Source organism: Hyaena hyaena, unplaced genomic scaffold, assembly GCF_003009895.1.
Source record: "Hyaena hyaena isolate Hyena2069 unplaced genomic scaffold, ASM300989v1 scaffold_289, whole genome shotgun sequence".
NCBI classification, from domain to species: Eukaryota; Metazoa; Chordata; class Mammalia; order Carnivora; family Hyaenidae; genus Hyaena; species Hyaena hyaena.
The window spans coordinates 1,746,237-1,761,502 of NW_024080920.1; the positions used below are offsets into that span (position 1 = coordinate 1,746,237).

The following is a 15,266-nucleotide window of genomic DNA, read 5'->3' on the forward strand; positions in this document are numbered from 1 at the left end:
TTGATTAACTTTTTCCTTCATCAACTATTTTGTTACTCAAAGATGCAACTTATTTAGAGATGCCAGAAAAATGCTTGATTTCCCCCTTTCACTTAAAAGCTTTTAACATAATGAGTTGGTTCCCTAACACCATCCAAAAATGATCAGTGAGTTTGTTTTAAACTCATGAACTCATGTATCTGAATCTCTTTGATATTTTTCATTCCACTGAGGTCATTATACTTTTTGATACTCAAATTCTTGTAACTTTGGCCAATGGAAGTCTATTCAAGTTGGCTCCTGAATCCTTTTTATTCTTAAGTTTACATATTAAAAAATTTTTTTTTAAATCTTTATTTTTGAGAGAGAGAGAGAGAGAGAGAGAGAGCAGGAAAGGAACAGGGAGAGCCAGAGACACAGACTTCAAAGTAGGCTCCAGGCTCTGAGCTGTCAGCACAGAGCCAGACCTGGGGCTTGAACTCACAGACTGTGAGATTATGACCTGAGCCAAAATTGGATGCTCAACCGACTGAGTCACCCAGGTGCCCCTAAGTTTATATATTTATTTTGAGAAAGAGAGAGAGAGCATGAGCCAGCCAGGGATGGTGGGTGGGGGTAGGGGGGGTTAGAATCCCAAGGAGGTTCCAGGCTGTCAGTGTGGAACCCAACGCAGGGCTCCATCCCATGAACTGCAGGTTCATGACCTAAGCCAAAATCCAGAGTTAGATGCTCAACTGACTGAGCCACCCAGGTGCCCCTGCTCCTGAATCCTTTTGACATGACCCCGTCTTTAAAAATTTCCCTGCTTTCTGCTAAGCAAGATGTTCCTGGCTTCTTTTACACTTCTTAACTCAGACCTAGAATTAGGTATTTCCCTAAGGCAGTTGTTCTCAAAGAGTGATCTGAGGACCCCTTGGGAGTCCCTGTGATCCTTTCATGGGGTCTGTGAGGGCAAAATTCTTTTCATACTAATACCAAGATGCTATTTGCCCTTTTAAATTCTCATTCTCTTACAAAAGTATAGTTTTCCAAGGGCTACCTGGTGTTTGATATTATGATTGAATGTAGAAGTGGTTTTAAAAATTCTGCTGTCAGTTTATTAGGCCAGACTTTAAAGAGATTTACAAAAATGTAAAACAATGGCACTCTTCTCACTAAATAACTTTTGTTAATGGATATTTTGTTATTTTAAAATTTGTTTTTATTTCAAATGCAATAAACATCAATAGGTATAACCCATATACACAAAAGCTCTTTGGGATTCTCAGCAACTTTTAAGAGTTTAAGGAAATTTGAGAAGCAAAATGATTGAGAACTGCTGTTCTGAGGAGTCCTGGTTTCTTCTAACAGAAAAGTGGTATTTAAAAATCACACTCTAGGCGCTAGAGATGTTCATGGTTACTGGATTGGCCATTGTTTTTAAGCCATTTCAATGGGCAGAGCTAATGTGCAATGATAAATATGTGTGTGTGTGTGTGTGTATACACATATATATATTGTTTTTAAACAGAAAGAGGAAAGAGAGCTCACGCACACATGAGCAGGGGAGGGGGCAGAGAGAGAGAGAGAATCTTAAGCAGGTTTCATGCTCAGCACAGAACCCGATGTGAGGTTTGATCCCACAGCCCTGGGATCATGATCAGAGCCGAAATCAAGAGTCAGATGCTCAACGACAGAGCCACCCAGGTGCCCCAAATAAATATATTTAAACATACAATATATTTAGAGTTGTTACTGAGTCTTTTGATTCAAATTCAGGCCATCAGTTTTTCTTTTTTAATTTTTTAACATTTATTCAGTTTTGAGAGACAGAGAATGAGTGGGGAAGGGGCAGAGAGAGAGGGAGACACAGAATCTGAAACAGGCTCTGAGCCGTCAGCACAGAGCCCGATGCGGGGCTCAAACCCCCAAACCGTGAGATCATGACCTGAGCTGAAGTCGGACGCTTAACCGACTGAGCCACTCAGGCGCCCCCAGGCCATCAGAGTTTTTATGTGAAGTCATACAATTTACATTTGTATCTTCTTTCTCCTGTTACAAAAATTCCGGTGTAAATGTTTATTTTCAGTGTCACATTAATAATACTAACAATAATACCAATATATATTACCTAAAATAGTTTAAGATGGTATTTTTTTTTTTTGCAGTTCCTCTGTCTTTGAAGTCTCTCTATAGATGTACAGTAATTTGATGGATTAAACTAACCCAAAATGGTGCTTGGTTTGGGGGTTATGCCACCTAACAGATCAGTTAAGATTCACGTGTTTTTAATTTTGAATTTTAGAGGAGATTTTGTAAATTTAATTTTGTTTTATAATAATATAAAATGTTTACATAGTCCTAGAGTCAAATCTGTTACATAGGACATACACAGAGATGACTCGCTTCTATCCCTGTCTCCTCTATCCTATTCCCTTTCTCCCCCAATAGCAAGTTTCCTTCACATTATTTTTCAAATGTAAGCAATATAGATAGATAGATCTATAGATAATTATATAGATAGATATATGCTTAGTATTACTACCACTCTTCTCTTTTTGGATAAAAGGTAGCATACTGTATACACTTCTCACCACTTGGGTTTTTTTTTTTTTTCTTTTGCTTAACAATAGATTGTAGAGATCCACAGTTGTGTATAGACCAGGGAATTGCGTTATTGCACCATAATTTCTTCAACCAGTCCACCATTGAGGAATTTCCAGTATTTTATTGTAAATAGTGCTGCAGTGAATATTCCTGCACATTCTTTTTATATTTTTATATCTTTTGGATACAGTCCTCGGAGTGGAATTGCTGGTCAAGGCATGAACGGGACCAATTCTGTTAGACACTAAGCTACTCATTTTGCCTCCACAGTACAGATGAAGAAACAGACTGAGACTGCTCAAGGTCACTTTACCAGTCACCGACACAGCTGGGATTTAAACTTGGAAGTAACTACGTTCTCCATAGGCTAAGTCACGGGAAGAGGAGTACCAAGTTGGGATTGGGAGGTGAAGAATTTGCACCTGGACGTCCTATTCACGGAATCACAGTCTCACCCTTCCAAGTCTCAGCACAACACTCTAGTCCTCCGACATCTCTCGCCCCTTCTCTCACAGCTAGGGGGCAACCTCTGGCCACTGGCACGTAATCTGGGCGGATAAAGACTTTGCGCAAGCCCAGCCCCTGCGCCGAGGTTGGAGCCCCTGCGGAGGCAGGACCGGAGTGACGTCATAACGGCGCGCCGCTCCCAAGCGTCCGCGCAAGGTCGCCTCGGAACGGAGGTGGCGCGCCTAAGTGACAAGATCCTGGTCGGGGACGCGCCGTGTCCTGCCTTGGTACCAGCGGCGACATGTCGGGGTACACGCCAGACGAGAAACTGCGGCTGCAGCAGCTCCGAGAGCTGAGAAGGCGATGGCTAAAGGACCAGGAGCTGAGTCCCCGGGAGCCGGTGCTGCCCCCGCAGAGGGTGTGGCCTATGGAGAGATTCTGGAATAAGTTTTTGCAGGACCAGGCCCCCTGGAAGAAGATGGTGAGTTACAACCCACCCTCGCCCTGACACACCCCGCCGCGACCCCCAGCCTGGCCGTTCGACGCCTGCTCATTGTAGCCATACTAAGGACTGACAGCACTCTGGGCCCGCAAATCCCCTGGTTCCTTGAGGGAGAACCAGGTTTAGTCGACGCTCAGGTTTACTGGGGACGCTGTCTGGTCCTAAGAGTCCTGGGCTGGGAGTTCTGGAGTTCAGGCGTGTGTATGGCTTCGAGAAACCCATGCCCTTATGCTGTCCTGTGTGATGAGAAGGGGACAACTCTTTGCTTAGGTTTTACAGAATGTTAGAAGGATTCCTTGAGTGAAAATTATGTGATTTTAGTATTTAAAGACACCTGCCTGCTTTTTAAAAGTTGAGGTTATAGAGACTACACTGCACCCAACTACCAGAAGACACAATGAATCTCTAACTGGTAGTACAGCCCCCATGTGATCGCATAAAAGATAGGGGCCTGTTTGTATGCTTATTGAGTAATAGTCAAGAGCCACCCTCGGAACAACCACTGTGTGCTTCTAACACATTGTTTAATTTAAAAATGCCATTTCTGGACTTGACATGGCAGAAAAGTTACTCATTTAAGAGCTGTCCTTATTTTAAGGGTCTCTGCAGCAGACATTTTCTTGAGGATGTTCATTAAATTACATCAGTTTAAGTGATGAACACCGTATCTCAGAATTGCTTTCAACAGTGTATACCATTGACTAATAATAATGGTAATAATCCTATTAAGTAACACTTGGGTGCTTACTTTCTGCTTTGGGTTTTGCTGAGTGTTTCACATGTGTTACTTTATTTCTTTACTTCTGTAAGATAAGGTAGACACTGCTTCAAATCCTTATTTTAAATGTGTGGGAAATGAGGCCTAAGGAAATTGTATGATTTACCCATAGTCACAGAGCCCCAAGAATCGAAGGAGTTCACAGTGAGATACATGTGTATCTACTTCTTACTGTGCTACTGAGTCTTGTACACATTTTTCTGAGAAAGTTGAATTAGCTACTTGTTTATGGTGGTAAAATTAAACTCTAATTCAACCCTTCTCTCACCCTTTGTATCCCTGACATTACTTGTTGATTTGGGCAGCTACCTGGTTGAAAGTTGATGAAAGGAAGTAAATAATTATTGAAGACTGTTTTACCTTACTTTGAGTTAATTTTTCTTCCATAATCTGATGTATTATAACACCTAGAATCTAGTTTGTCCTTTCCCTGGTAAGATAGGTGTGTTTCAGTAAAATTGGCTGTCACGGAAAAGTTCCGTTTTTAGCTCTAGTTTGCCTTTCTTTTTTAAGACTGTGTTCCTGAAGGCATCTCAAAGTGAGCTTTTACATATCTCAATATGTAAAACATTCTTTTTCAAACTCTGGTGTACTCAAGGTTGTCTGCCTTATGCCTAGAATAACGAGTGTGTGTTGACTGTGGATATCTGAAATTGGTAAATTAGGGGGTTGACTTTACCTGAAAAATTCTGTAGGTTTGATTACTTTAGTTAAATCGATTAAAATTATTCTTTCATTATTTATGGCATGTTTTGTCTAACAAGCTTATATTAAGGATTTTTTTTGTAGTCTTTAAAATCTCTGTATATCTATAGATATCTTATTGTAGCTTTGCAAGATGTTACTTGTATTAAACCTTGTTTGCTCTGAAGTCTGTAGATATCCCCTAGCAGGCCCTGTGTTTAATGAAAATATTTGAGTGGATGAGGTTAATGACAGGCTGTAGGAAATATGTAGTATGCAGGCATTTTAAAATAATCATGACATTATATCACTAATGCTTTTTTCCTGCCACAGCACAGACATAAAAAATGGGATATATGTTTATGTATGTTTCTTTTCCCCCCAGATTTATAAAGCATACGGACACAGTATCTTTGCTTTTACTCATGTACTTATACCTGCCTGGATTATTCATTATTATATCAAATACCATGTGAATGTAAGTATGTTTTAAATTTGTATTTTTCAAAATAATTTTAGTATTATACAAAATTATTTCCTGTTTGGGCATGCCTTGCCCTGCTTTAATTAGTGTAAATAACCTGCACTTATAACTGGTTTTGAACTACTTTGAACCGTTTTAGGTAAAAGCCTTAATGAAACTTAAGTATGGTTTTTCAAAAAATTAATCTTTATATTGATTTGCAATTTGAAATGCATTTTCTCATAAAAACAGTGTTTAAATGATCAGAATGTAGTTGACCTAATAATACTAGTGTGAACTTGGGGTTCTAAGTAGGAAGGGAGAAAAGAATTTCTGCTCCTTTGAGCATAGATATGATACAAGATAAATTCAAATTAGACAAAGGTTATCTTTGTCACTATTCCATTTCTCTTTTCTTCATTCTACTGGATTTTTCATGATTTTCTTTCTTTTGGATCCATGATGCCCAAAAGCTTGAACTTTGTCATGGAAAGATCTTACATGTGGTGATTAAACTGAGCCAGTTGCCACATTTTAAAGCTAAGGGATGGTCTGGTACAGGGTGTTGGATCTGAGGCAGGGTGAGGAAAGGAGTGCATTTGGGGGAGTGGATGGAGGGGAGAGCAGTGGTGGCTGCCCAGCATGGAGTGTCTTAACCCAAACAGAGTGAATAGGGCATTCTTGTGCCCACTGAAGATACTGGTCCCCGGAAGAGGGAAAGTGGGGAGGGGGAGAGTTGGTGAATATACTTGTTTGGAGAGTAGCAGTGGTTGTTAACTTGGGGTAGGATATTGGAACCTGAGCAAGGGGAGGAAGACATCTGTAAGAAAGGTAGTTTGGGGCAGTGGTGGAGGAGGCAATCAATAGTAAGATCTCAGGACCTGAGTGAGGTGAGATTATTTATACTGGAGTGTGGTGGTATGACAGGAGATTGGTTATATGTAGGAGAATGGATCAAATAAGTACATACATTGATGGTAATAAGACCCAGAATTCTCATGGTCAGAAAAGGGATTTGCACATATGGAAAGGTAGAAAACCCTGCTGTACTGTAATGGAATTGGAATTTTTGGTATAAACTCAAGGTTTTTAGTGTGTATTGATAATTCTGTATATAAATGTGGATATTCCCTGGGTCTGTCCACTGACAGACCTGGGAGCTGTGCTACCACATGGTAATTAACATATCTAGCAGCCTGGGCTTATTTTCGAAATCAATTCTCCACTGAAAGGATCCAGAGCTCTTTGGAGAAATGGTCAATTCCAGGGCTGGGGCAGGAAGAGTACACATTGAACTTATTGTGCTCGTTCAACTGCACTCCCACAGGACAGTGTCAGAATAACTAATGATATGGGGCACCTGGGTGGCTCGGTTGAGTGTCTGACTTCAGCTCAGATCACGGTCTCATGGTTTGTGAGTTGGAGCCCCACATCAGGCTTGCTGCTGTCAGTGCAGAGCCCACTTTGGATCCTTGGTCCCCCTCTCTCTCTGCCCCTCTCCCACTCATGCTCTCTCTCACTCTTTCTGTCTCTCTCTCAAAAATGAATAAACATTAAAAAAAACGAAAGATAATTATAGGTCATAGCCAGCTGAATAAGTAAAATGCAAAACCATAAATCCATACACATCTAAAAAATAAATGAGTAGGGGAGACCTTTTTGTTTTGTACAGTAGATTGCTAAATAATAAATCAGGAGAGGGACTGATACAATTAAAAAAGTCACCACTTGAGAATCATCAAAGTTACATTTTCTAAAGCCAGAGAACATTGAAAGTTGCTAAAGTTAATCTCAAAATACCTATCTTCACCATACTTATTTGTTACAAATAATGGGATCTACTGAAATTGTTTACTACTTGAGAGGATGCAGTGAGAAAACAGCTATCAAGTTTGTGCTATTCCTGTCAAAAATGTATAACCTGAATCTAATCATAAGACAAAATGAGGGACTTCTCTGTGTAGTTGGCTTTGTTACCTTCCAAAGTGTCAAGATCGTGAAAGTTAAAGAATGACTGAAGGTTTGTTCTAGATTGAACACTTAAAGAGGCATGTTAGCTGAATGCAGTTGTTGATTAATGGCATAATCTGCTTAGTTAAAAGAACAAAGATGGCATTGGCATTCAGAATTTTTGAGCCTACCACAGTGGAGAATAAGTCCTGTTAAGAGGGGGTTTCTGAAAATTCCAGACAATTATTGAGACAGCTGGTAACATTTGAGTGGGTTCGTTAGACTAGATAGAAGGTAGTAATGTATCAGTAATGAAACAGATTAATTTCCTGATCTTGATGGTTGTATTGTGATTGTTTTAAGAATATCGTTCTTTTCCATAGGCAATACTAAAGTAATATTTGCAGTTTACTGAAGTGATTCAGGAAAAAAAAATATTTTTATAATTCTTTTTTTTTAACCTTTTATTTATTTGAGAGAGAAAGAGAGTGAGCAGGGGAGGGGCAGAGAGAGAGAGGGAGAGAATCCTAAGTAGGCTCTGCACTGTCAGCACAGAGCCTGATGCACATGAACTGCAAGATCATGACCTGAGCCAGTCAGATGCTTAACTGGCTGAGCTACCCAGAGGCACCCCTGTTTTTTTTATAATTCTCACAACTTCTTGAAAGTACAGAATTAGATTGAGATAAAACAAAAGCTAGGGATTGCCTTAACAAATTGTAGATAATCCAGTTGAGGTTTGCTTTCTGTTAGCTTGTTGAAAGGAGGACGAAATAAATAATTGGTATTCTCAGAAAATTCCCTTTGACATGACTTGTTCTCTCGATTGTCTGGTCTCTTTAAATTTTGATTGCTAACATAATTTTTGTTTTCTTCACTGAGCAGATTATGTCCGCTGATCAACAAATATGGAGTGTCTAGTATGTCATCTTCCTTTATTGCTCCGGAAAGAATATACAAGATAAAATTCCTGACCTTAAAGAGTTTATAGTAAGGTTGGAAGATGGGTATGATTTGGGTAAGAGTATGGAGGAGAAAAGATTCCAGCTAGAAAGAAAGATAAGGAATTGGTAATATGCGCATCATATCTACCCAAGACTGAGAAGGTGACTAGAATAGCAGGTCTCTTGGCTCAGTCGGCTGGGCCCATTTAGTGGAAGCTCTTGAAAGCTAGGCAGAAGGGGTTGAACCTTATCTGGTAGGCAGTGGGAAGCTTTCCATTTTCAACAGGAGACTATTGTATATTTAGGAAAAGCTAAAAAAACATTGATATGATGGGGAAAATTGGAGGGAGGAAAGTACCGAAGTCAGCTAGAGGCTGTTGCAGTTTAGTAGATGTTAGTTGATGAGAATCTGGGTAAGATGAAGATAGATAGCAGGAATGAAAAAGAAAAGTGGAGGCAGAAGACATTTTTTAAGGAAGACATAGCTCACGTTAAGTTGGGGATGAAAAAGAGTTCAGAGACACTTGTGACTAAAATTTCTCGCTTGGAAGCTGTAAGTAGGGTTTTGCAACGGAGTAAATTTGTATGGGAGCATCTGCTGGCACAGCACTTTTGGGGATGTCCAAGTGGACATGGCCTGTCTTCTGTGTTAGAAACATGAAATTAGCGGTGGTTAGTAGGAATTAGAGTTGGAGTTTAGTGGCTTCAACAAAATTTTTTATTTGTGTTCATCTTCAGGTCCACAGCCCATTTCATATCATTATATGTATGTGATTTTTTTCACTGTCTTAACATGCAGACTCCACAGAAGAAAAAAATGTTACTACTTTTGTCAGTATAAGTTTTATTATTTTTTTTTTTTAGCATCCAAGAGTGGCTTTTATGTGCAGAAAGTACTGTTCACAGTTATCTGGAATGTATATTAAAATTCAGTTTATTAGTTTCAAGTTTAAAAACCTCTTTTTCCCCTAATTCTTTAAATTCAGTTTTAAAATTCTTTTAAACTATTTATACATCTAGTAAAATGTGAAGTCTCCTTTGTTCTTATGTTTGGATTAATTCAAGTCAAACTGTCTTAATACAATTTCACTCACAAATATACTATCTTCTATATTTTAAGCTGCGTTTATACATTTGTGTTTATATGTTGAATTATATTTTTAAGTATGTATAGGGAAAATTAATGACTCTAAGAAGCAAAATCGTTTTAAATTTAGAATCACAAGCCTAAATCAATTATGAGTTTTAACTAGAATCCTAAAACTAATCCTTTAGAACCTCTAATGGCCAGATTACCTTAAACATGACATATGTTCTAAATAACAGAACACTGTATATGGATTGTGCCCATGTTTTAAGAACTTACTAAATTTGACATTTATTTGGTTATACTCTAGGTTTAATCTTTGTTATATCTATATTAAACTAAATTTTTCTAGGATCGAAAAGACATTTATCTACTAAGAGAAGCAAATTTAACAAGCTGCAGTTACCGGGTTGACAGTTCAAGACATTAGTATGGTTGTTTATCTGAGGGAGTCCTACTTCAAGGTGATTTTTCCTGAGCCACAAATGGACATAATTAGTTAAAGGTTTTATGTTAGTAGAGGTCCTGAGGCCTCTTCCTTACTTTATTCTTCCTCTGGATTTCAGCAGGTCTGCATCCTCATTAATGTTGCAGCCAGTTTGCTTCTGCTAACACCTTTAGTTACTGACTTTGACATTCTTTCTAAGCACATTTCAATGTTTTCTTGCCTCTGGCCACAGTACGTAAAGATGTAAAGACGTTTTAATGTATATACATTGTATTTTGAGTATATCTCCTGCTTTTGGCTCTAGCTTCCTTTAGTCTTACATTATGCCAGTAATCTTTCAATAAAATTTTGTTGGTGTGGTATCTTAGCGCTGTGCTTAGTAAATACATTTATTTAACAAACATTTATTTAGCACCTCTTGTGTGCTGTACTAAACACAGGGATATAGCAGTGAACAAAGCAGATTGAGTCTCTGCCCTCATGAAATGTTTAGTCTTGAGACTGACAATTAGTAGATAAACAAAGAGGCATGTGATGTTATAGGAGGTTATAAATCTATAGAAGGAAAATTAACCAGGGTAAGACGATACCTCTGTGGGGAAGTGCTGTTTGAAGAGAAACATAAATGAAATGAGGATATGAACCAGGTAGGTGTCTAGAAGAGCACTTCAGGTAGAGGAATCATTTTGTATAAGGCACAAGCAGGCCCAGCCTATTGGACTAATAGCAAAGGAACCACTGTGACTACAATATGGAGAGAGAGCAGAGAGACCTCAGAGAGGTAACCAAGGGCCGGATTGTGTAGGGTCTTGGAGATCATGGCAAGGACTTTGGCCTTTGCTGTAGGAATTACCAAACTTTAAGCAGAGGAGTGGTACATCTTAAAAGAGCCACTCTGCCTCTGTGTTGGGAATAGACTGAGAGGGCATGCACCAATGCTGGGGACACTAGCAGGTGAGAAAAATGAGAGAGGCTTGAACAGGGGTGGTAGTTCTAGAGGTGGGGAGAAGCAGTTGGATTCAAGATACAATCTCAAGACAACCAGCAGGATCTGCTGAGGAATCAAGGTTTTTGGCCTTTGTAACTAGGAGAACCAAAGTGCCATTTTGTTGCAATAGGGGACCTTTTGGGGCTGGGGGAATGTTACAAGTTGGACCGGGTTACGTTTGAGATGATGAGCAGAGACAGTCAAGTAAAGATCTTGGGTAAACAACTGAACATAGGAGTCTGGAGTTTGCTGAAAGTTTGGGATTTAAGATAAAAATTTGGGATATGATCTATTGTATTTTAGAAGAAACTCTAGAACCATAATTAACAGAGCATTACTTTCATTGCAGGCAAAACCATATGCCATTGTTGAGAGGAAGCCCAGAATATTCCCAGTGAGTCTTAATATGTCTCTGATTTTTCTTTTATTAGGTTTCTCTCTTCTTTCCCTCCCTGAGTGATCATTAAAGTGTTTCTTTCTTCTCACGGTCATTGTATAAGTGCCTGTTTTGTATATTCTTGCAAGAAAACATAGGAAATATTGTGAGGCAGCAGGAATAGTTGCAAAAGGGAGGTGGGCACATTTCTTTTGAAGCTGGCTGTAGAACTTGTGTGACCTTTGTAGTCCTAAAGTGAACTGAAGGTACCAACAGTTGTTCATTGGTACCCTGTTTCATGTAGAGTTGAGGACTTGGAGCATAGCCTGAGCAGACACTTGAGCACATTAACAGCAATTCCTCCTTTAATAATTCCAAACTATCATTTCTTACGGCAATTTGGCCTTAACTTCTCCATCTGTGAATTTAAAATGTGTTAATGTATACTTTAAGTTTTGGGATGTGAATATGTAAGCTGTTATCCTAATTTAAAATGAGTCTTTTTAGCATTAAAAGATTACTTATCCATCAATTGGTATTTTTACTGTTGTCTGTGAGGTTGCTGTTTAGCATAGCAAGATACAGATTATGTTCTTGTCCTATTTCCAGTCATAGATAACGAACTACCATCAATCTCTAAGTTCTACAGTTAAAAAAACAGAACTGTGTTGGTTCTTGCTTCAATCAAATGACATAGTCACAATAACCCATTATTGTCTGCAAGAAGGGAATTTTAGGGTGAACCACCAAAATTGGCTAACCCTTCGGTTAGAAATAGGGAATTTCTTCTATATTTCATTGTGTATAATTGATGTGTTTCAGGGCCTACGTAATTTCAAAATAGGAAATTATCTTACTATTTTCCCCAGTTGGGTAATTTATTTAATGTTCCATTGACCTATCTGTTTATTATTTATTTTGCCAGTACGGTTCAAAGGAAAAGAAGGGTGAGGCTCTTTTAGAAGACCAAAGTGATGGTCTCCTAAATGCTGTGGAGCATTTTGCCTCATTCTGTGTGTGTGTGTGTGTGTGTATGTATTTTTTTTTTTTTTTTTGCACTGTGGTTCTTTCTGTGCCATTGATCCCTTTGAGAAGCTTCCCTGTGAGGACTTAAAGAATGATCATTTGTACATATATTAGAATAGGATAGGCACTAACAAACCCCCAGATGTCAGTGGCTTAACAGATCAAAGTCGCGTCTTACTGACAGCACAGACTGATATGCATCAGGTGGTCCTCCACAATCTAATAGTTATGCCATCTGGAATACGAGGTTTCCAAAGATCAGGTTAGGAAAAGAGAGGGATGGACATCTCAGGAGGATTTTAAGGTCTAACCTTGGAAGTAGTTTACATCACTTCTCAGATCCTCTTGTCTAGGACTCATTGTTACTGTCCCACAGATCTCTGCTTTTTTATATTTCCCAGCCCACCATGCCTGGATCTGTGCCAGTCCATCCTTCTCATTACTGAATAGCTCTTTGCTTCCTTCTCCCCACACATAAAACACAGTTCCTTCCTGGAGAGAAATCCCACAGTCCCATACCATCACTGCAACCAGCCCCAATGCAGGATCTCCAGATGCTGCACAGTAGTATCTGGTAGGTTTACATGTGACTTCTCTTTGGAGATCTGAGGATCAGTGAACTAAGAAGGCTACTTAACTGTCTCCCTTGTTTAACCCCAGCTGCCCATTGTTCAGTGGTGGAATTCGGATAGCACAGCAGTCACTAGTTCTTGGCAATTCTGAACTCCCAGTGGTCAGATATGAAGACTCCTAACCCCCCTTATGCAGTACTGCACACTTGAATGGGCACTGATTTTGTTTTCTGGAAGGAATACCTTTGTTCATTGTTTTTCCTGGCCCCTGGCTCTGTTTAGGTTTTTTTCTTTTCTTTTTTCTTTTCCATTATCAACTTACAGCACATCTAAAATGCATACTGGGAAGCCTGCTCTTAGGGTTGTACAGCCTTTAAAATTTGCCTTCTGCTCACAGAATATTTTAAGCTCAACCATTCAGTCTTTTGTTGCCTATGTGTTTGGTTTCTTTGACTATCTTCCCAAAACAGTAGGTATGGAAAGAAAAATATCCGATGGGAGCCTTTTTGCTTCTAGTCTGTCCTATATGCATCTGTGCTTGGTGTAGCTACCAAGTTCTCTTATTTCTTTGGTCCTCATGCAACTGCATCTTCAACTCCATGGCAGTTGTGTGGAGGACATCTGAAACACTGGTTCAAGATCTGATCTTTGCAGGGGCGCCTGGGTGGCTCAATCGGTTAAGCATCCGACTTCGGCTCAGGTCATGATCTCATGGTTCGTGAGTTCGAGCCCTGCATCAGGCTCTGTGCTGACAGCTAGCTCAGAGCCTGGAACCCGTTTCCGGTTCTGTGTCTCCGTCTCTCTCTGACCCTCCCCTGCTCACGCTGTCTCTCTCTCTCTAGGAAATAAATAAAACATTAAAAAAAAAAAAAAAAAAAAACCTGATCTTTGCCATAGCACAGAGTTCCTCTGCTTATTGAGTTTTATTGGGCCTCTGATCTCAGGATCTCTTCAGTGTTAATTCTCAGTGTTTAGAGATTCAGAAGCAATATGATTTCCCAGTACTGCAAGGTCCTGAATTTTTTTATTCTTTCCATTTTAATTTTTCCTTTTAAATCAGCCACTTTTTGCCTAAGTTCATGTTTCTTGAAGTACATTCCCAAGGCAGCTGGTAGTAGTCAAACACACTATAACTTTTTTCAGCTACTTCTCCTAGGACCTCAGTTCACTAGATGCTCTGCTTCCAAGTTACTACTGCCTTTTGTTTCCATCTTTTAGCCTCCCGTGCCAGTGCCCTTGTCTCTTGTGTCATTGTTAAACCAGTGCCATTGGTTCGATTTTTATTACGGTGGCATTAGTACCACTTCAGGGTACTAATTTCTATGTTTGGGTAATGCTAACTGTGTAACAAATTACCCCCAATATATAATGGCTTAAACAATACAAATGTATTTCTTCCTCTGGTAACAGTGCTGAACACTACCAGGTCAAGGAATGGCAAGGGTGGGGATGGGGGTAATTCTCTCTACCTAGTTATTCATGGACTTTTAGGCTGAGAGACTCTATTTTAAACATAAATTTGCCTAAAATTACACAGCTTCTTAGTGAAGGTTCCAGGATTCTCACCACTTGGTTCTGGCTCCAGAGCCCATGCCCTTTCTACCACACAGATTGTATTTAGGTTGGCAAAGATGCATGAACCAGCTACCCAGGCAAAGTTTGCATTCTGCACCTCATAGCTGAGCCAAATGGTAAGCTGGTGATTGTCTAACACATTCAGTTGCTGGGAATACATTACCTGCTTTTACTGGACTGAAGATGTTTCCCTGTAACTTCCTTCTAGGGCTTTTCCTATTTCTTAGGGCCATGTAAAATAAACATCTCTTTGTCACTCTGTGAAGGCCACTTTCATGCCCTTTCTGGACATTTTGTTTGAGTGAAACTTTCTCTTATACTTCCTTCATTTACACCTCCCCTTCACTTATACCTTAAGATTCTGAATATTGCTCATCTTTAGACAGCCTCTGCAGACAAGATTTTTCTACTAATGCATCTTTGTTTTTTTAGGGTGATACAATTCTGGAGACTGGAGAAGTAATTCCACCAATGAAAGAATTTCCTGATCAACATCATTGAAGATTACTTTAAAATGTCAAAGGCATATGAGCCCAAGTTTGTTGCTGCATTACTGTATTTACTGAATATATTTTCTGGAAAAGTAACTTTAATAAAGTTTACTGTGAGATATGTGTTGTCTATTTCTTCCCAAATGTTGTACAGTTTGCAACTCTGAATTTAGCAATAAGTAAAAACTGGACAAAATGGAAAAAAAAGTAAAATGAGTGATCACCTTTTTCTGGCCATTCCTGAAAAACACGATGTAGAAAAGTAGTCACAGATTTTTTTTTTCTTGCACAGTACTTAACCTAATCTTTTTTTTTTTTAATAGTTGAGAAACTTTATTCTGCATCTTACTAATAACAGTCTCCCCAGTTA

General features: G+C 39.2%; 1 protein-coding gene across 1 annotated transcript; it reads left to right on the plus strand.

Annotated features, from left to right (window-relative positions):
• Positions 1–3,212: 3,212 nt before the first annotated feature.
• On the plus strand, positions 3,213–15,017 carry NDUFB6 (NADH:ubiquinone oxidoreductase subunit B6). Its single transcript, XM_039247084.1, has 4 exons — positions 3,213–3,493; positions 5,362–5,454; positions 11,206–11,250; positions 14,838–15,017. Exons 1-4 carry the CDS (start codon positions 3,314–3,316, stop codon positions 14,904–14,906), a joined length of 387 nt encoding a protein of 128 aa, XP_039103015.1. The 5' UTR covers positions 3,213–3,313; the 3' UTR covers positions 14,907–15,017.
• The last annotated feature ends 249 nt before the right edge of the window (positions 15,018–15,266 follow it).

Excerpts from the sequence above, each read along its gene's own strand:
- NDUFB6 (XM_039247084.1), top strand. The coding sequence starts at position 3,314 with ATGTCGGGGTACACGCCAGACGAGAAACTGCGGCTGCAGCAGCTCCGA. Across the intron at positions 3,494-5,361 it reads AGGCCCCCTGGAAGAAGATG|ATTTATAAAGCATACGGACA; the intron begins GTGAGTTACAAC and ends TTTTCCCCCCAG. Across the intron at positions 5,455-11,205 it reads ATATCAAATACCATGTGAAT|GCAAAACCATATGCCATTGT; the intron begins GTAAGTATGTTT and ends CTTTCATTGCAG.